This window comes from Sus scrofa, chromosome 7 (genome assembly GCF_054392235.1).
Source record: "Sus scrofa isolate SSC_HxYL_T2T_F1_AM1 chromosome 7, Sscrofa_HxYL_maternal_Yorkshire_Landrace_v2.0, whole genome shotgun sequence".
NCBI classification, from domain to species: domain Eukaryota; kingdom Metazoa; phylum Chordata; class Mammalia; order Artiodactyla; family Suidae; genus Sus; species Sus scrofa.
In genome coordinates, this window is record NC_139389.1 from 66,138,998 (window position 1) to 66,160,368 (window position 21,371).

At 39.6% G+C, this 21,371-nt stretch overlaps 1 protein-coding gene across 3 annotated transcripts in view; it reads left to right on the plus strand.

Annotated features, from left to right (window-relative positions):
* Positions 1–20,569, plus strand: part of HMG20A (high mobility group 20A) — a 65,715-nt gene extending 45,146 nt beyond the window's left edge. For 2 of the 3 annotated variants that reach the window (XM_021099019.2, XM_021099020.2), the window contains 7 exons: positions 1,851–2,063; positions 4,994–5,126; positions 6,598–6,629; positions 12,409–12,484; positions 13,404–13,619; positions 14,774–14,916; positions 18,141–20,569. In XM_021099019.2, coding sequence (XP_020954678.1) covers positions 1,851–2,063; positions 4,994–5,126; positions 6,598–6,629; positions 12,409–12,484; positions 13,404–13,619; positions 14,774–14,910 — 807 coding nt within the window. In that variant the 3' untranslated portion in view covers positions 14,911–14,916; positions 18,141–20,569. Of the gene's footprint in view, positions 1–1,850; positions 2,064–4,993; positions 5,738–6,597; positions 6,630–7,459; positions 8,675–12,408; positions 12,485–13,403; positions 13,620–14,773; positions 14,917–18,140 lie in introns of those variants that run through there. The other variant, XR_014810523.1, reaches the window with a different exon arrangement.
* Positions 20,570–21,371: the final 802 nt, after the last annotated feature.

Genomic DNA, 21,371 nt, shown 5'->3' on the forward strand with positions numbered 1-21,371 from the left:
GTTTGCAAAACAAAACAGGAAGGAAAAAAATCTGATACAAAATATATCATTTGCCCCATGCTGAACTATTGTACCATTTTAAATATGGAGGAGTACAGTATGGTAAGTAGTATTTAGATATTTTTGTCCCATTTTGCTTATCTTTTTCTTCTCTGAAATAAGAATGCTTATATCTATAAAACTTTAAAATTATTAATTGATAGGCTATGTGAATTTGTAAAATTGCGCAAAAGTACCTTGCATCTTGTTTATCATTTATTTTTTTATTTTTTTTGTCTATTTAGGGCTGCACCGGCGACATATGGAGGTTCCCAGGCTAAGGGTCTAATCAGAGCTGTAGCCACCGGCCTATGCCAGAGCCACAGCAACGCAGGATCTGAGCCGTGTCTGCAATCTACACCACAGCTCACAGCAACGCTGGGTCCTTAACCCACTGAGCAAGGCCAGGGATTGAACCCGCAACCTCATGGTTCCTAGTCGGATTCATTAACCACTGAGCCACGACGGGAACTCCCCTTGCATCTTGTTTAAAAGGACAAAGAAAAAATACTTCAGTCCTCTTTTGAAATTTTTGGGGGGATGATTTCATCTTTTTTTTTTTTCTTTTTTTCTGTCTTTTTAGGGCCGCACCCATGGCATATGGAGGTTCCCAGGCTAGGAGTCCAATCTAAGCTGTAGCTGCCGGCCTAAGCCAGAGCCACAGCAACGCGGGATCTTAGCCGCATCTTCGACCTCACTACAGCTCATGGCAACACTGGGTCCTTAACCCACTGAGCAAGGCCAGAGATTGAACCCGTGTCCTCATGGATGCTAGTCAGGTTCATTAACCCCTGAGCCACGACGGGAATTCTGGGGGTGATTTCATCTTTTTTGCTATAACTAGTAACATTAAGACCTCTGCCTTTAAAAATTAACATCTTGGAGTTCCCGTCGTGGCTCAGTGGTTAACAAATCCAACTAGGAACCATGAGGTTGCAGGTTCCATCCCTGGCCTTGCTCAGTGGGTTAAGGACCCAGCGTTGCCGTGAGCTGTGGTGTAGGTCACAGACGCGGCTCGGATCCCGCGTTGCTGTGGCTCTGGCATAGGCCAGTGGCTATAGCTCTGATTAGACCCCTAGCCTAGGAACCTCCATATACTGCGGGAGCGGCCCAAGGAAATGGCAAAAAGACAAATAAATAAATAAATAAATAACATCTTAAGATATAACTCATCAAGCCAAAGAAGTAGTCTTCATTTTGGATATATTATAGTTGCTGAAATTTTTCTAAGTCTTAGAAATTAATTTTAAAATCTGTATTGCTCTCTGCTGTGGGAAATAAACTGATCTTTGAGTGGTATCAGTGAGAAAGACCCTTCATCAATGATGTTAGTTCCTGTGCTACATTTGCCTGTTCTTTTGCCCAGTGCATGGTACAGCATCTTGTTCTGATCTACTGTAGCAATGTCTGCTTCTCTGGCACAGAGTTCTGTATGTGCTGCATTCTCATTTAGAACATTCCCCAGCCAGGAGTCAGGACTTGTTAAGTTCATATGAAGGCCAAGGCTTTTTGAGCATGGTACCTCTTATTCTTATCTGTTGGGGTTAGCCCTAAAATAGCCCCTGAGTGTAACAGTTTGTAACATAGCACATAAAAAGGTCTGCAAGTGAACCCTCTGGAGTCCCTTCTTGAAAACTGCATTGCAGTCATTTGTACCTATAACAGATTTGGAAAGCTTGAAAATATCCAGGGCCTTAATGGTGGGAAAATGCAATTCTTAATCCTGTTTTGTTTTTTGGTGTTGATTGTTGTTATTTCGGGAAATTTTTGCTATTGTAATTTGATCTAGGGTTTTTATTTCGCCTTTGTAGCAAAGAAGTAAACGAGGAGGTTGGTCCAAAGGAAGAAAAAGGAAGAAACCTCTTCGAGACAGCAATGCACCCAAATCCCCCCTCACAGGATATGTCCGGTTCATGAACGAGCGTCGAGAACAGCTTCGAGCAAAAAGACCAGAAGTCCCATTTCCAGAAATTACAAGGATGTTAGGCAATGAATGGAGTAAACTTCCTCCTGAGGAAAAACAGGTAATTGTTCCTATTCCTGATCCTTTGCTTGGTTTTGATTAAATCTCAAAAATACCTTATATCAGAAAAGCAAAGAAAATTGCCTGTTGATTCTTCACTTTTGTCATGGTGCCTAGGAGAACAGAATAGCAGGGTCCTTCACAGCTCTTTTCTCCAGCTCTGTGGTTTTTACACTCTTTCCGAGTCTGCTGCAGGGGTGTGAGCAGGAGGGACTCTAGGACCCCCCTCAACCAAAGCAACTCCACATTTATTTGCTTTATGTCCTAAAAATTCATAAAAGATTTTTGTAAAAAGTAGTTCACCAATAAGAAATCTGTCAACATAATTTTATTCTATGGAGTTAAATGAATAAAGTCATGAGATAAATGAGAAAAGGTCCTTTGATAAAATTTTGTTCACATGAAATTTTTAAGAAAAAGATTTTACTGCTTTAATATAAACTTTTTTAACTGGAGTTCTGGCAGATTTAACCTACTATGGAAAATAAAGCAAAAACTATTTGAATTCTTTCTCCTCCAAGACAGAAACTAACCCTATTGCCAAACTGAAACAAATCCATTTGTTGGAGAGATTTGAGTGGAATTAAAGACAAGATAACCACGAACTCATTGAAATGCCACAGAAGTGGTGTGATGGTAATGACTGTGGGAATAGTTTTGGGTTAAAAGTTCCCAGTATTCTCAGCATCTGAAATATATCTATATTTCTTTTATGCCTTACATTCTTTAAAAAGGACTCCAAACAGACTAAAACCAAATTGGAAAATACTCTTGGGAATTAACTGAATTCAAAAAATTTCAAAGAGATCAGATTGAGTTGCAATTTGGAGCTCTGTGCTTGTGGTAGCAAGCTAATAGAAAACAGCGTGTATCATCCATTGTTTTAGTGCTAATGTATAAAGGGATCATGAGCTGTACATACTAGGCTACGCTTTTCTCTTTAATTTTTTTATTTCAAAATTAGTACCTGCTCATTGTTTAAAATATTTTCAGGCAGTACAGAAGTATGTAGAGAAAAAAGCAGAAGTCATCTCCAGTGACAGCCCACGGGGATAATTAACAGTAGTTAAGTAGGGCAAGGGTTTTTGTGTTTGTCTTTGTTTTTAATTTTTTCTTTCAATGTAATTTTTCAAATATGCAAGAAGTTACAAACGTAGAATAGAACAGAGTACACCCAAATACCCTTTACCCAGATTAATCTAGTATTAACACTTTTTCTCTATTTGCACATGCTCATACTCTCCCGGGAAAGCTTGGGCACACTCGTGCATTCTCTCTCCCCTCACACACACACACACACACACACACATACATCATAGTCCTATACCCTTAAATATTTCAGTGTGGATTTCCTAAGAACAGACATATTCTCTCACATAACCACAGTTTAGTTAACAACCTTACTAAACACTATACTTTTATCTGACCTACCATCCATATTCCAATTTTGTTGGTTGACCTAACATCATTCCTCTGTAACATTTTCCCCCTTCAGTTCAGATTCCAGTCCAGGGGGTCAGCTTCTGCATTTAGTAGTCAAATCTCTAGATTCCTTTAATCTGGACTAGTTCCACAGCCTTTGGTTGTCACATTGATATATTTTAAGAATACAGTCTGTCCCTCTTCCTGCCCCTCCTTTTTGTTTACTTTTAACAGAACATTCCTCATTTTGATTTTGGATGTTTCCTCCTGATTAGATTGAGGTTATGCATTCTTGGTCAGAATACCACATAGATGGTGTTGGTCCTGCTCAGGGTATCATGTATGCAGGCACACGATATCCTTTTGTGTAATGTTAATGTTGCTCACTTAATAAAGTTTTTTATTCTCCCTTATAACTAACAATCAATCTGTGGAAAGACCACTTTAAGAACACGAAAATAGTCTGTTCCACATCAAAATTTTGCCCTAGATTTAGCATTCATTGATGACTTTTGCCTGATCTAGTCTTTACCATCATTTTGCAAAATGATGATTTTCCAACTCTCTCACTCCCTCAGCATTTACCAGTCAGCCCTCGGTATTCCAGTCTAAGCAAGAGCCCTCTTCCTCCCTCCATTTATGTATTTGTTTGTTATTTATTTACTATTGGTATCGGCAAAAGAATTTTTTCCCAATAGTTTATAATTTATTACTAAATACTCTAAGATATTCATTTAGGTATTTTGATACTTGAATTGTCCCAGAGTTAGCCAGTCGGTTGTCCCCTACATCCGGCTCTTAATGTGGGATAAAGCTTTTAACATATTTCTGACTTCATTTAGAAGCAGTGTTTTTATACTTTATTTCTTAAACTTAATTGATGAATGAAAAGTACAAGGCATTAAACAAAATTATCCTAGTAGATCAATGAACTTTGTTTAAATAATTCATATCACAAAGCATGTAGATACAGGCTCTCTCACAGTAGTTCGTTTTAGGTCCACTGGATGAGGTCATTCTTTTTTATGCTCTTTATGTCTCCACTCTTCTGGCTCTTAAAAGGCCCATTGATGTATGAGATCATCCCCTCAGAATGGGTTGGGGATAAAGACACAAAGTAATATTCCATCCTTTCCCCTGGGAAGATTAATTGTGCCTATGTGGTGTTTAGTCTTCTTGAGGATTCTAGTGGCCATGTGTAGTTCTATCTATAGGATTAGAGGAAGAACTATAATCATGTTCTTGTGAATTTTTTATGAGAGTGATCTCAGTAGAACTTGTCTTCAATAAGTTAGAAAAAGCCATAAACAGTCTTAAAAGTCAGAATCACCTATTACTTTTATAACTGAGCGTTTTTTTCTGATTCACGACTTTTTTTTTTAATTCTCCCTTAAAGTTATTCCTCACGTGTACTTTTCTTTCCATGTTCTAATTGTCCTCTGTTTTCTTCACAGAGTTCATTGGTATTTTACTTCAATAAGATCTATTTCTTGAACATTTCTTTCCTAGCGCTACCTTGATGAAGCAGACAGAGATAAGGAGCGTTACATGAAGGAACTGGAGCAGTATCAGAAGACTGAGGCCTACAAGGTCTTCAGTAGGAAAACACAGGACCGTCAGAAAGGCAAATCTCATAGGCAAGGTATCAGAACCAGAACCAAATGTATCTGTAGTTTGTTTTTGCATGATGGGGTGTCACAAAGCCTACTATTAGAGTGCTAAATATAAAAGATACATTTCTCTCGTTTCTCTATTATACTACATTCACTTAAAAACATTATCTTGGAGTTTTATTAAAATCACATCGCTCTCATTTAGAAATTTCAGTTGGTGTTTCCATATCCAGTATCAATTTGGCTTGTACTCTAAGACCCCTTGTAGTTGCCCTGTGCTTTTTTTCTTATTCAGTTTAGGCATTTCTCTGCCTCTAAACAAATCTGCCTACTATGCTACATAATTGCCTTGCTTTAACACCTCTAAGCCTTTCATGTGATCATTTCTCCCAGTGTCCACTGACCATCCTTTTAATTCACTCATTCATGTGTGCCTGTATTCAAAATATGTATTGAACACTTCCTGTTACATATCAGGAGCTAACCTAAATATTAAGGATGCAAAGGTAAACAAAACAGTCAAAACCCCCATCTTCACGGATCTTTTAGTTTCCATTAAAATTGTTCATCACAGAGTTCCTGTCATGGCTCAGCGGAAACGAATCTGACTAGCATCTATGAGGATCCTGGGTCTTGCTCAGTGGGTTAAGGATCTGTCATTGCTGTGAGCTGTGGTGTAGGTCCCAGATGTGGCTTGGATCCCACATTGCTGTGGCTGTAATGTAGGCTAGCAGCTACAGCTCCAGTTCAACCCCTAGCCTGGGAACCTCCATATGTCGCAGCTGCGGCCCTAAAAAGACAAAAAATAAAATAAAATTGTTCATCACACTCTTACAAGGATTGCTAAAAGTTCCCCTACTTGAGGAAATACTGCCAAAGCTAAGCCTGACATTACTTAGCTATTGCGTCTTCTCCTTTGGGCATCTTGCCTGCTAAACTATAATGTTGTGCAAACAGCCTTTGGCATGTATTTCCTGTCCACTCTATTCTCCTCAAAGATAAGAATGATGTCTGCTGTTTCTCATGTCTTTTTTTTTTTTTTTTTTTTTTTGTCTTTTTGCTATTTCTTGGGCTGCTCCCATGGCATATGGAGGGTTCCCAGGCTAGAGGTCGAATCGGAGCTGTAGCCACCAGCCTACTCCAGAGCCACAGCAACGCGGGATCCGAACCACATCTGCAACCTACACTGCAACTCACTGCAACGCCGGATTGTTAACCCACTGAGCAAGGGCAGGGACCGAACCCGAAACCTCATGGTTCCTAGTCGGATTCGTTAACCACTGCGCCACGACGGGAACTCCCTCTCTTATGTCTAATTGCCTAACCTGTAAGATGGAATTCCCTTTAACTTTTGTTAACTGACTGATTAATAAAGCTATTATATTTTGAGAGCCCACATATACCAGCAGTTTTTGTAGTTTGGCACAGTCATTTGCTTGGGTTTTGTTATTGTTTTGTTTTGGTTTTTAGCTTAATATTCTTATTCTTTCATATTTTTAGATGCAGCCCGACAGGCTACTCATGATCATGAGGTAATTAACTTTCTGTCTACACGTTGTGTGTATGTGTATGATATATGTATATAATAGTGATGCTATTTGAAATGCTATTGGACCATTTTTTTAATCACGGCAGAATATTTTCTGTCCCATAATTAGGACTGGGTTAGTTGCCTTTAGCTCGAGGATGCTTAGCAAATGGCAGACACTTATGTTATGAATCTGTCCTTGAACTAAACCCCTTAACTCCAGCCCCTCTTGTGACCCAAGAATTTTATTCGCTTTAGATGCTAAAGATGGCTAGAGCTTGGAGTGAGGTGTAGAAATGAGGACCAACTAAAAGCTGTAAGCTGACTATAGATTAACATCATCAGATACTTTATTCCGACTCTCAAAAAGTTGTTACTTAGGGAATTTAGCATTTAATTTAAATGAACTATTCGACTACAGCATGTGCAGAGCACAAGTGACAGTTATCTTGGTTCCTATGCCTCCTTTCCTGCTGGCACATATTTTTCTCTGGCCTTTTCCCTTCCATTTGGTTCAGCCTCAGCAATAGGATTTAGGCCTATGTGTAGGCTACGGTTAATATATGGTTGTAAGAAATTAAATTTGTGGTAATTTCATGCTTGAAAATGCTCAATGACTCTTCATTGCTTACTAAATCATATTCAAATGTAGCAATCAGGGTTTTCTGTAATTAAGTCCCAATTTCCCTTTCCAAATACCTTAAACTCTCATAATTCCCATATGTAGTTTATGTACTTAAAAGCCTTTAATACTGGAGCTCCTGCTATGGCTCAGTGGAAAGAAATATGACCAGCACCCATGAGGACAGAGGTTCAATACCTGGCCTTGCTCAGTGGGTTAAGGATCCAGCGTTGCAGTGAGCTGTGGTGTAGGTCGAAGATTCGGCTCAGATCCCGCATTGCTATGGCTGTGGCATAGACCAGCAACTGCAGCTCTGATTCGACCCCCAGCCTGGGAACCTCCATATGCCAATGGTTCGGCCCTAAAAAGACCAAAAAAAAAAAAAAAAACAAAACCAAAAACTTTTAATACTCACTGTCCTCCAGGTGCTTCATCCTTCTCTGCCTCGTGCCTGAGTTCAAATTCTTCCTTTGACACAAATACTTTCTTTCCCTCACTTATTTTTTTCTATTACCCTCTCCCATTATCCCATTTTGCCTCTAAATTCTAGTCATCTATCAAACTCTACTTTAAGCTCCATTTCCTCCTGCAGCCTTTTCTGTTTCCTCCAGCTCCCTTTAAACCTCACGGCTCTCTATATTTTTCTTAACGCACTTAGCTGATCTGGCTAAGGTGCTGAAGTTACCTGAGTGTTTCAGTTATTAACACTCTTGGATTGTAATCTCTCTGAAGGTATACACAACCTAGTTTCCATCTTGTACCCATCCTTGTACCACCCAGAATGATGCCCTTGCATAGAGGAATTCTTCCATAAATATTTACTTATTTTTATACAAAAATAACCCCCGCATTTGTTGAAATGAGTGGAAATGTTCACAAAAAGAATTTTCTTTTTAAAAAAAAAACATAAAAAAATAATAATAATTTTCTGATATACTCTTTTGTATGTATTGGATTTTTTACTGAATCAAGGAAATCATTTTTTCAAAATAGTAACTTATTTATCTTGGAGTACTCATGCCTAATTTGGTATTTGTGACCTTCAAAACAGAGAAAACTTTTAGATTCACGAGTCAAATAGATTTATTACATCCATGAATTATGAAATGAGAAGCATAGTAAATATTAGCATTTTATTCTTAAATATATCCTATATAAATGAAGTTATATATGAAATCTCGGCTCCAATTAGGATGAATTTTTTTTTTTTTTTGCTTGAGAAACTATGTACGTACGCTTTTATATTTCAAATCATAATTGAACAGTGTTGTAAGCTTTCCATATTGCCGGATACTTGTATAATTACTTATTTCTCCTTCCTCGTGTGCCCACCCACTAATACTGTGAAACTTCTGTACTTCTTTTTTGCCCTATTAAGCATCCTTTATAGTGTCTCTATCCTTAACGGATAAAAAAAAAAAAAAAAACTTGAACAGTAATCTAAAACATTAGATCTCACATTTTCTATTCAGCAACTGATTCCTTTCAACATTATGGATTTTGCTGGCCAAACCATATGTGGCATTTTTGTCTTTAATAAAGTTGGTAGTTGCAGTCAGAAAAGATTTAGTAGATTTAGTCAGTCATAGAAGCTGAAGATTTGAGAAATGAAGCTTTTTATTAAAATACATTATTTAGTATGATATGAATTTCTGTGATGCATAAAAAGGAATAAGTTTCTGTGTGATTTCCTTGTTTCAGGATTAGACACATGAAACCAAACAAAGCAAAGGAAAGAATAGGTGAAGAGGCAGCAGTAGTTTCTCAAATGTGTATACAGTAGGCTCTGTAATTCTGTCCTGTGTATCCTCTCATCGGGATAAAGTTATTTTAGTAAGGTTATTGACTTAATTGATGCCCCTCACTTTTATCTATTTTTATTTTTCATTGAATACTATCTTACTAGATAATTTCAAAACAATTGCAATAAAAAAACTGGCTTGACAGTTTTTAAACATAGTTACACATAACCTCTTGGTATAATAAGAGTTAAGAAAAATACGAAAGCATTATGGAGTGGGGGGGGGCACAGAAAACCCCCCAGAAAGGAGGACCTGAATCAGACCTTAAAGATGATCCCTTTTGTGGGGGCACTTCAGGGTGGGTAGGATGACTTGAGCAAAGTTATAAAGAAGTTGATAAAAGAGCCAGTATCTTGCAAAGTGTCTAAAACATCCAGTTTCTTAATACATGCTTATTTCCCTTTCCTTATCCTTAGGGGTAAAATGACAAATGCAGTAGAATAGTCCTCAAGCTCACTTCAAAAATACTGAGACCTCAGAAATCCTCTCAGTTGACCCCCTCATTTTGCTGATGACGAAAAGGACTTGCCTAAGACAGGAAAAGAACTTCCCAGAATCACTTATTGAATTAGAGGCACAACTGTGACTGAAACCCAGGCCTCTGCAGTCCAGTCTTAATGTAGCACTCTTGGCAGCACATGCCACACTATATGGAATAAACTGTTGAAGGTTAAAAAGGGCCTGGACGCCTGGGATGTCAGCAAAATTTGTTGCCACTTGAGACAGAAAACAATTTGATTTGTGGATATGTAGTAAAGAAACCTATTGTATTCCTTAATGGAACTTAGATTCCTAAGACATTGTTACCAAGGTAGATACTGGAGAGCATATTAGAGCTAAAGAAATGCTGACCTGAAAGCCATTCAAGCCATTCTGCATAGCAGTGGGGCACTTTAGTCTGGTACACAATATTAAGAGCATTCCCTAAAGTAAAGAGCACTTGAGAGAAGTATATCACTCTATGAAATTCTGGCCCTGAGCCTAGATCACAGCAAAACAGTTTCAGATCAAAAGGTCTCTGTTCTCTTACCCTCCACTCAATATATAGAATGTGTGAAAGAGTGAAGAGTTTTCTTGCTCCTCTCAAATCAAAAGCCAGCTTGCTAGACCCAGAAGTCAGCTAGTGTTATTCCCAAGAAAGTGTCTAAATCCCATGTAAAGATGAAGATAGAAACAATAATTTTGTTTCTCCTTTAATTTATGAGAAATGACAAAGTGACACTCAGCCTGAAAAAATTAGACCCTTTCAAAGAAGAGGTAATGAAATCCTTATGATTTTAATCCCTTGAGTGATCCTTGGAGCAGCTTAAGTATATCTGAGCCCCCAAGAGGATCCTCTCCATGCCAAGTAATGGAAGCATGCTGATGGTTTTTACTATGACTCTTCAGTTAAGTAGACTATTTCTCTGTTGCCTTTCAGAGATTGAGCAGTTCCATTTAATTGCTTTGGTGTTCCTTACTTTGCACGCTAAGACTCTGTACCAAGGGGCAGTGTATTAATGCACCTGCATGGTGCTATCCTCTGCTCTTATGGAGCTAGCTTGGTTTGGACTGCTCTGGCAAGGAAGAGAGCAGAAGTACCTGTCTGAGGAGAATCTAAGCCTTGGTGCATGGTAACAGGAACCAAGCATCCCCACCTACCCATCTGACTGGCAGATATTCGGACCTACGGCTAGGTAAACTGATGTCATGTAAGCCTGAGCAGTTAAGTAAGAGACTGAACAAGATAGGATGATAAAATCATAAGACTGTATCCTAAGTCATTTGCGGACTTATGCTTATGTCTGTTATGTCTTATATATGTTGGACTTGTGTTTCTGCTTTCCTTCAGCAACCCAGTTACAGAGTTAAAGCATATGATAAGTCAGCAGAATCAAGAGAAAGCCACTAAGAAATATGTCTAAGATCCTTCTGCAACAAGCCTTTCTTGCCCATACATGAGTTCTCTTTGAAATCCACTAAGAACAGGTTGGAGGTCGAGCTTTACATGTTGAAACTGGGGCTTTCGATGATAATTTTATTTGTTTTTAAATTGTTCTGGGAAACTTCACTTTCTTTAAGAGGTAAAATATAGGGTAGAATTAACTCTGAAATTTTGCTCAGATAAATACAAAGTTTTTCAGACTTCCATCTTAGATGTCTCTCTTGATCAGCTGCCATTGGCAGGCAGTTCACACAGCCCAACCCCCTAACAAGGCAGACACCAATATGAAAACAGGAGCTTGGTTGTCAGAATTCCCACATAGGCTGTTAACTGCTTAGCCTTCCTACTGGGGCACCAAATCCTATTTGTGTTCAAAGATAAAAGACTAGTGGTGGCAAGAATAGGAAAGATACATTCTATCTCTGGCATTAAATGTGTTTTTATAGAAATGATTTCTAGATTTTTTTTTTTAAACAGTTCTTTATGTTGTAAAGGTTTTGGAATCTTCAAATTTCACTAGCAATTTCTTCAGTACTCATTTCCTACTGTCATACCATCTTATGCAAGATTTTAAATACTGCCAAGACACTTATAATTTATATTCTTAATGCTTTCAACTTCAAATTCATTGTAGAAATTGCAGCCAAAGCATTTTGAAATAATGGCTTTATTCACAAGGATCATCATGGAATATATTTTATAGTGTTTTTGTGATACTTTAATTTTTAAAGGCTTACTGGTGAATTAATTTTAGGTTTTATTATTTTTTTCCTATCTCATATAATCCTTGTCATGCTCATATTTGAAGCCTCGTTATTTCTGACTTCTTAGTTTTTGTTTGTTTTTCCTGTGCCCAAAGAAAGTCTAAAAGATCCTCAATTATAGACTGCCCCTTGTAAATAAGTAGAAGTAAAAGTAGAAGTAACAATGAAATACCATTATTATTGCTCATGGCTGGAAAACCTCTGCTTAAAATCTTATTGTCCACTCTGCAAATTTAGATTGCATAATCCTACCTCAGAGAGCATTATATGTGATATAACCAACAAAAACAATAGAAAATACACCTAGAAATTCTCTTTCTCTATTCTTTCCTCAACCACTTTCTCCATGGTGTACTATTGACTGTTCAAAGCACAAAGCTAAGAAATGGTTTCCAAAATCTCCACTAGGGAAATGTATGTAGGTTTGCTTAAAGATGTCTCATTGCACAGCAGTTGTCACCTAAAAGATCTGAATACTTAACCTGCTTGCACTCTATCAAAGTTTGCTTCCGAAGAAAAGGTGAAGACACTTTCCTCGCAACCTCACCTGGACTGATTCCTGCTTGTCCAGCTATTTCTTTAAGGAAAATGTGACCATTGTGCCTTCAAGCACTACTATTTAATTTAGCTTCTGTTTAAGAATTAACTGTTCTGTTACTTTTGATTCACAGAAAGAAGCAGAGGTAAAGGAACGGTCTGTTTTTGACATCCCTATATTTACAGAGGAATTCCTGAACCACAGCAAAGGTGATTACCAAAGAAGAGTTTTGTGTTCCTCAGGTCTGTGAAAGGGGATTTAGTTGTCAGAAGGAATTCATTGCTCAAAAGCAACAAGAGTGATATTCCAGACCCTAGGACTGGTCTGGAAGAAGAAAACTGCTTCTTCTTCACTCTATTAAAGGTAGTTACTCAAAGACCAGTGGAGGAAAGTTGAGCCAGGGTTGTCAGAGCTGCTCTAGTCTCTGGATCAAAGGAAATAAACATGCATCACTAATTCCGTTATTTTCCGGCTTAGTCTACAACCCTTTGTACAAATGAAAGCTTACATGGATGTCGAAAATATAAAATAAATAAGAGCAAAGCTGACCCCATTGCAGTAAAGATGTGGACCCACAGCTGTGCTTGCCCAATCTCCCAGGATCCCCCTGTGAATCTCCTCAGGCTTCTCATTGCACAGCTTTAAAAAAATCAAACAAAAATACTGGGAATTGCAGCTGTTCCTTACAATCTTAAGTACAGGAATATGACCAGCTTTAAGAATGAAAATAACTCTGGGGATGTCCCATCATGGCTCAGCGGTAACAAACCCGACTAGTATCCAAGAGGATGTGGGTTTGATCCCTGGCCTCGCTGTGAGCTGAGGCGCAGGCCGGCAGCTGTAGCTCTGATTTGACCCTTAGCCTGGGAACTTCCATATGCCACAGGTTCAGCCCTAAAAAGACAGACAGACAGACAGACACACACACACACACAAAAGAATGAAAACAACTCTGGGGAGCCAGGTGTTTTATGGGTGAACTTGCTGTCTGTAAGGCCACGATGAGACGGAGATGAGGCGGGGTAGCTAATTGAGGACAGCTAAGCAGAACTTACTTTAGAGTGACGGGGCCTCCTCGGAGACAGAGATGCCAGTGCTGCGTGTATTCTATCGGGGGTCTCTCCTCAGCTCGGGAGGCAGAGCTCCGTCAGCTTCGAAAATCCAACATGGAGTTTGAGGAGAGGAATGCAGCCCTGCAAAAGCACGTGGAGAGCATGCGCACAGCGGTGGAGAAGCTGGAGGTGGACGTGATCCAGGAGCGCAGCCGCAACACCGTCTTACAGCAGCACCTGGAGACCCTGCGGCAGGTGTTGACCAGCAGCTTTGCCAGCATGCCCTTGCCTGGTAATGTCATCCCTACCTGAGCGCTGTAAACGGTGTCGGAGGTCAGGTGCTGTTTATGTTGGTACTGGTGTGGCGAGGCTGAAGTCTCCCTCCCAGAGGAAAATCATTACAGCCAGGGGGTTTCCTCATAGTTTTCTCAGAGTGGGTCATATAATAGAATCTCAGTATTGGTTAAAATCTTCCAAAAGTTTGGGCTTTCTGCTCAGTTAAAAAAGTGTTTTGTCTTGTTTTTTAAATGGCTACACCCTCCACAGCTGCGGCAGAGTGGGGATCCTTTAACCCACTGCTCAGGACCGGGAACCGAACCCACTCTTCCACAGTGCCTGAGCTGCTGTAGTCAGATTCTTAACCCTCTGTGCCACAGCAGGAACTTCAGTTAAATTCTTCTTCAGTTATTTTTAAATATAATCTACTTTCTATTTAGCTAAATTTGATGGAAACTGAGTAGTAAATCCTGAATAGAGTATTTTTCTTCTTTTTAAAATTGTGGTGTAATTGACATGTAACATTGTATTAGTTGCAGGTGTACAACATGACAATTTTATATCTGTATATACTGAAATGATCACAAGTCTACTTATGGTGTATCAGCATACAAAGTTACCAAAAATTTGTTTTATGGTGATGAGAACTTTTAAGATATACTCTCTTGGCAACTTTCAGATAAGTTTCACAATATTAACTTTAGTCACCATGCTGTACATTACATCCCTAGGAATTAATTTCTTGTATAACTGGAAGTTTTTGTATCTTGATCCCCTGCCCCTATCTCACCCATTCCCCCCAGATTACTTTCCTGATATATGTTTGCTTGCTTTGTAATTTTGTCTCAAAGGGAAAGAAAAGAAAAACAAATACTAGTACTTCTTATATACTCTTTCATGTTGAAGACAGTCACGGCAGAACTCCGAGCTTTTGTTTTATGCAGCTACTCATATATACTGCATGGCAATTATGTAGTCCATCTGTTTATTTAGAGTATATAGAGTAATTTCATTTCTTTGAGGTCTAAAAGTCTCCTGTGAAATTAAAATCTTCTCTGTGGAGCAAATCACATTAGAGTCAAGGTTCTTTTGCTGTGGAATCACTGATCTGTGTTACGGTTGAACTGAATGGGGGAGATTTTCTTACTTTCTCTTCTTATCTTGCCTCAGGAAGTGGAGAGACACCTACAGTGGACACTATCGACTCATATATGAACAGACTGCACAGTATTATCTTAGCTAATCCCCAAGACAATGAAAACTTCATAGCTACAGTTCGAGAAGTTGTGAACAGGCTTGATCGTTAGGGAATGGTGAGTGCTCACTGACATGATATGTACATGCCAGCACATAATCAAAAGTAACAAGGCATTAGACTTTATCCCTATTACTAAAACCCTGGAGTTACATCGAATAAGTGAGCTAGAGACTTAAGACTCCTGTTGCATGGTTGCTAAATGTAGTAAATAATGTTGGGAAACTGAATGAAGACAGTTTTTCCTCATGCATCCCTCCACGGGGCTTGATGGGAAAAGCATGATTATGGTTGGACCTCAGTTCTAGCTCTTGTCACTTATTAGCTGTATTCTCAGGTGTTGGTTTCGCAAAGAGTTTTGAATAGTAAATAAGAAACTTAGGGGAAATTACCTCCTAAACAATACATAGAACAAAATAAATATCACTTAATTGTTAAGCTTCCTTTTCCCTGTAAATTTAATAACTTACAATAGTCATCGAGACATTGTATGTTTACAGGCCTGCATAAGTAAGAAGTTGTTCATTGACCACTCAGTATCAGAGTAACCCTTGTATGTTCAATGTTAATGTGGACTAACCTTATACTGAAACAGTTAATGCCTTGATTAAATGTACTAAAAATAAATTCTCAGTGAGTGAAAAAGAAAGGAAAGAGCTTTTTAAAAACGTATTCAACAAATGACTAGCAGTATATGTTGCATCCTTTTAGAAGAGAAAAAAAGTACATTTCCAAAAGGGGTCTGCCTATAAACTTTTTGGTACTAATGGTCAGTCATCAGGTATCATTTTGTAAATGGAACTTATTTGTGTACTCAAATTCCTAAAGAAGTGGTACCCTTTTTTTTGTTTGGTTTTTTTTGTTGTTGTTTTTTGGTCTTTTTGCCTTTTTTAGGGCCTCTCCAGCGGCATATGGAGGTTCCCAGGCTAGGGGTCTAATCCGAGCTGTAGCCTATGCCAGAGCCACAGCAATGCAGCAATGCCAGATCCTTAACCCCCTGAGCAAGGCCAAGGATCGAACCCACAACCTCATGGTTCCTAGTCGGATTCATTAACCACTGAGCCCTGACAGGAACTCCCAAGGGGTACCCTTTAGTGTGTAATTCCATGAAATCCACAGCCATTTAGTCTGTCAATTAAATGGTCCCATACCTGCAGACATATAAACTGTGTGGAAATCTTGGGGTTGGACATGTAATGAGTGGCTATATATGGATACTGAAACAAGAGTGGACAACAGGATGTCTCCTTAGAATAACTTGCTCATGGGTTTGGATATTTCTTTGTCTTGCAAGTACATGAGCACACTCATATACACATTGATATTCTAGCATGGTTTGGACCTTGAGCAGTATGTGCAAGAATAAATAAAACCTGTTATTCTTTATCTGACGAGGCAACATCTATCAGCAGAGACAACAGCAGTAGTCTTTATCCTTCGTGGCCGTGCCCTCAAATAGTAACTGTACAAGGCAATTCGTTATACTTTAGCCTCAGCCGTGCTCTGATGGGGACAGGATTACTGTCCTTCTAGTGTGTAGCCAGATGGAACGGACCATACTTCTAAGAGATGGCCGGACTCCCTGCAGAATAAAGAAGTGGCATTACTGCTGCTGTTTATGAAGGGAACAGCTTGTAAATCTAGGCCTGGGATTTTCAGGAGCTCATCATCCTTCCCATTTTCACACAGTGTTTTCAATTAGCACTCTTGTAGGCTTGAAAAGAGAGCTGGAAGGAACAGTGTGGAGGATTGTGAAAGAACACAGTAATTGATAACATGGTGTCTCCTCACATAGGCATAGGGCAGTTATTACAATCTTCAAGCCAGAAATGGTTTTCCATTTTGAGCATTTTGCCAGTAAGAAGACTCTCCTAAAGCTTTATCCATCTTAAGGATATAAACTGTAGTATCTGCTTTCTGAGATGTCTTTGAAAACCTAGAATGTTATTGCTATCCTTGATTTCAACCTACAAATATTTTGCCCTTGAAAAAAATAGTACCCGAAAATGTGGACCATTTCATTACTAGAGATTCTTGCCGTCTAACCATGTAAATATAACTAAAAACGGATAGTTCTCCACACCCTTCGAAACTGTCAAATGAAACAATTATAAAGACCGTGATTAATACTAGCTTGGCCTCATTATACAAATATGTACAGACAGCTAGGCCTGATGTCCCCAGCATTCGTGGTGCTATTAATTACTCTGACATGCGCTTGGCAAAGGTTTTATCCATTGTCAGGAGCCAGTAGGTGAACGGAAACTAATGGTCTACAGTTTTAGAGGAGTATATTAGAGCTAGAAGGGACCTTTAAATCCCATCATTTTACACGTGAGGAAACAGAGTCCCAAAGAGCAAGATGTCTTGCCTGAAAATACCTGAGCAGGTGAGTGCAAAATCCAGCAGTAGAACACATATATCTAAACTCAGTGGTGTTTCTAAGACATTGATATAAGGAGGTAGGGATGGGTGTAAGGGGAAGGCACTAAAAAAATCTTAGAGTGAGAGGATTAAGATAGATAGGAGGTAAATGGAAAAAAATTACATTCCAGCAATTATAATCTTACAAAATTTTGGTCACCTATTTTATAAGTATTTTTACTTCTAATGTTAAAATTTGGTCAGCCATTTCATAAATATTTTTATAGATAAACCCTTAACCCCAACCATCATCTTTGTGACTCATACCTAGAAAAAAGTGGAGCTGAGAAGAAGCCATGGAGGTGATTTCATGTTGAGAGGTGACTGTTGTATATAAACTATCAAAAGCCATGATTGATTGATTTCAATTGAACCAAAGGATAAATATTTACCTGTTTGAGGATTGGAAAAAAAAAAAACTTTCTTATATAATTGCATTTTTATCAGTGTAAGAATTTATTCATATTATGCACATAATACATACTTAAACATGCAAAGGTCCTTAGATTTATACTTGAAGAAAATTGGTTTTGATTGACCATATATTCTTTTGACTAAAGTACTCATTTTTCATCATCAGATTGTCCCTGATAGTTGCTGTTTGGCTATTTTCCAACCTCCCCATGGAGGCTAAACTGGAACAGGGCCATGTTTCTCATTGAAATGTTGTCTAAACCGCCTCAGTGAGGTTGCCTGCTTGCAGCTTTATGAGCGCTTTAGTTTATGCACATCCTGCTACTCACCCTAACCCTTTTGAAAATACAGCAAAGCATTATTTTAACCCATAGCCCTAACCCTTTCTGATCAGTACTTACCTTTTTTTTTTTTTTTTTTTTTTGTCCTACCAATTCTCTACAGGTCTCAGAGCTCCAAGATGTTGTGTAAGTGGTTTTACTTGTTTGGAATGAGAAGCCATCCATGGAAATTTGAATTGAGTGGAGGCAGAGAGGGAGTACAGATTCCTCTGCTTATGAAAGAACTGTCATTTTTGAGTTAAATGCCTTCACCTCAGGAAGCCATATGAGGGAGCAGCAAAAGGAACACGTATGTGAACTTCCTATGGAATCGTCCTTGTGAAGCTTTGAAAGTGTACAGCCACTCTCCCAAGCCTTCAATTTCCCTCACCTCCATTTCTGTTCAAGTGGGTCTGCATATATTCTACTGACTACGCGCCCCTGAGACTGACATCTTCTGCAGCAGAAGGGAAGCCTTCTCATTGTTCTCCTTCGGATCGGACCCTTTCATCCGTGGCTCTGTGGTTGTGTCAGTGGTTTTCCTACCTAGCTGTCCCTTTTTTTTTAATGCCTTTGGGGTTATTTTTTATTCCCTTCACCCCCACCAAGTTAGAAGGCTGCGTTTTGTGACCTCTGGGCTGTGTTGCTCAGCAGGGTTCTGAAGGCGAGTTTCTCTCATTGGACAGGCCCAATCTTCTCCCATCACTGTCCTGCTGTGACTCCAAAGAAAGGAGCTTCTTGTTGACAGTGTCCTGTGGAGCAAGGCTGTGTTTCCTACCTCACACAGCGCTCAGTGGGTGCCAGCCCTCTTCGAGGCTTTGTGATTGCTGCCCTGAAGGAGAATGCTCTTTCCTTCCTCCTTGGTGCTGCCTGCTGTTCTCTAAGCATTGCTCCTGCACGTACCCTGTGTCCCAGCCCCAGCAAGGCTCTTCTGTTCCCATCTGTTGGCAATGACTTGTGAAGTATTTTTGCTGAGGAAAAGGTCATTGGAAAACAGGAGAGAACAGGGAAAGTAGGTTCTCATGTGGTCTTGGAAAAAACCCTGAAGTTTATCATAAGTGAAAGCAGAGGGAATCCCTTTCTGCTTAAGGCGGACCGATTCATGGATATGCCAGGTGGAAGTGTCCTTCAGAGTAGCTGACAGCAAAGGGCACAAGGAGTTCTCATGTCCTCCATCTTCCTTCTGTCATCGTAACTGCAGAGCCTGTGTCAAAGGGACGGGCTTCCCTTCCTTCTCCCCACTTAGTAAGTGACATTTTTTTACCACCAAAAGGGAAGAGGGGTTTGTGATTCCCACCTCAGGGTTTGGTTGTGTTGTGTTGTGTTCTGATGTTCTGGAGCAGAAGGCTGACGGTTGCAGCTGAGATCTTTGGAACCAAAGCAGAGCTTGCTGAGCCCACAGTCTAGGCAGCACGCCACTCAAGCAGGTGGACGTGTAACCCTGTCACAGTATGCTCACGGGCCAGAGTGCAAGCCAGAATCCCCCAGCGTGTTACTGCACCATCCTGTCTTCTCAGCATCTCCTTCCCTGATTTCTTCCCTACCCCAAAGAAAATAAAACAACAACAAAAAAACAACCTTTTAAAAAATTCTTACATGAACACACATCAGATTTCCATGTACTGAAGCCCATATACCACTACTTGGCAATGTTTTAGAATAAGAGCCGATCATTGTCTATTGCTGTAAACCTAGCCAACTCACCTGCTTTTCTGTATCGTCCTGTTTTTCTGTATCGTTCCTGTCACTTCTCTCAGACTCCTTTGCTAAAACTCACCGTCTATGGCAGAAGGACAGCCACTCCATTTCTGGAAGTCTGCATCTGCCTTCTGCCAAATACTTTCTCTCCGTTCTTGGTTCCTCCTAATATTTCTCTCGGTTTCTCCTTTGTGTTAGTTTTGGGCAGCATCGTTAGCAATGCTGTGGACCAGAAAAGGCTGTAACTTGGTCCAAAAATCATCATTCTCCTGACCTTGAGGTAGGATACCTGATACTGGAGACACCTGCATATTCAGACATGCACGAGATCCTGAGAAACCTCCAGTCTGAAGTCACTTTTCCAAGGTAACAGCCCAGTTTTGACACGCCGGCCCTGCCTAGTAGCTACACACCAGACTCATTAGCGGCTGGGATTCAGCTGCCGCAAAACTATCAGGTTCTGGGAAGCAGGTGTGCGTTGCCCCTGTCTCCTAGCCAGGAGGTAGAAGAGAGGTCCCAGGCTAACAGGATACCTGATTCACTTTCCCACTAAACTTGTAGATATTGCAATTACGTGTTCTTCCCAAGGAAAAAAGTTGTTGCCTATTCAGTGTTACGGATCTTTCTTTTTAGTAAAACATAAGGAGCAGCTGAGGAAAGTGAGACAAAGTGTTTTATTTCCGACCAAATAAAATTTTAGGAAAAAAATTGTGTACATGTGTTTGGAACTGTTGAAATGCCAAGTTTTCTGTACAAGTGTTTTTGTAATTAAACTTTTAGATTTTCTTTGTTTTCTAAGACGTCGATATGCTTGCTTGACATGTGCCTCATTAAAACTTTTCTATGTTGAATCCACCTGATTCAGTTCTACCTGTATTGTAATGAAAAAAGCCCTACCTCTGCCTTTTCATCTTAAAGACTTTGTCAACTTGGCATTAATCATCAAATCTCTTACGCTTTTAAAACAGTAACACATTCATTTAACTAATTGCTTATTCAAAGCGTGTCTTAGCCTATTTGAGAATTCAGCTCTCGTAGTGTTGTGTTATAACAATGCAGTGAGTTATAATTCATTCTAATGTAGCAAGAGTATTCAGGAGGCAACTTGAAAGACGTCTAAAATGTTCTTAAAGTCGGTGACTTCAGTCCCCTTGATAGGAGGATTGAAGACAGTCTTCGGTCTTCCTTTTTGACTGAAGAGATAAACTGTTCTTAAATGCTTATTTAAAAAAATAACCACTACTTCACCAATCAAAATCATTTTTAAAAGAAATTTGTGAAGTTCCCATCGTGACGCAGCGCAAACGAATCTGACTAGGAACTATGAGGTTGTGGGTTTGATCACTGGTCTCACCCAGTGGGTTAAGGATCTGGTGTGGCCATGATCTGTGGTGTAGGTCGCAGATGAGGCTTGGATCCTCCGTTGCTGTGGCTGTGTGGTAGGCCGGCAGCCACAGCTCTGATTAGACGTCTAGCCTGGGAACCTCCATATGCCACAGGTGCAGCCCTAAAAACACACATACACAAAAAAGAGAAATCTGTCACCTGTTTCCACTGTGCTTTTAAAATCCTAGGGGTGAGCTCACCTAGCTTCCAAAGCCTGCTGCTAAGTAGCTAGTTGTGTAACATTGGGCAAGACGGACCTTGTTCCAGCTCC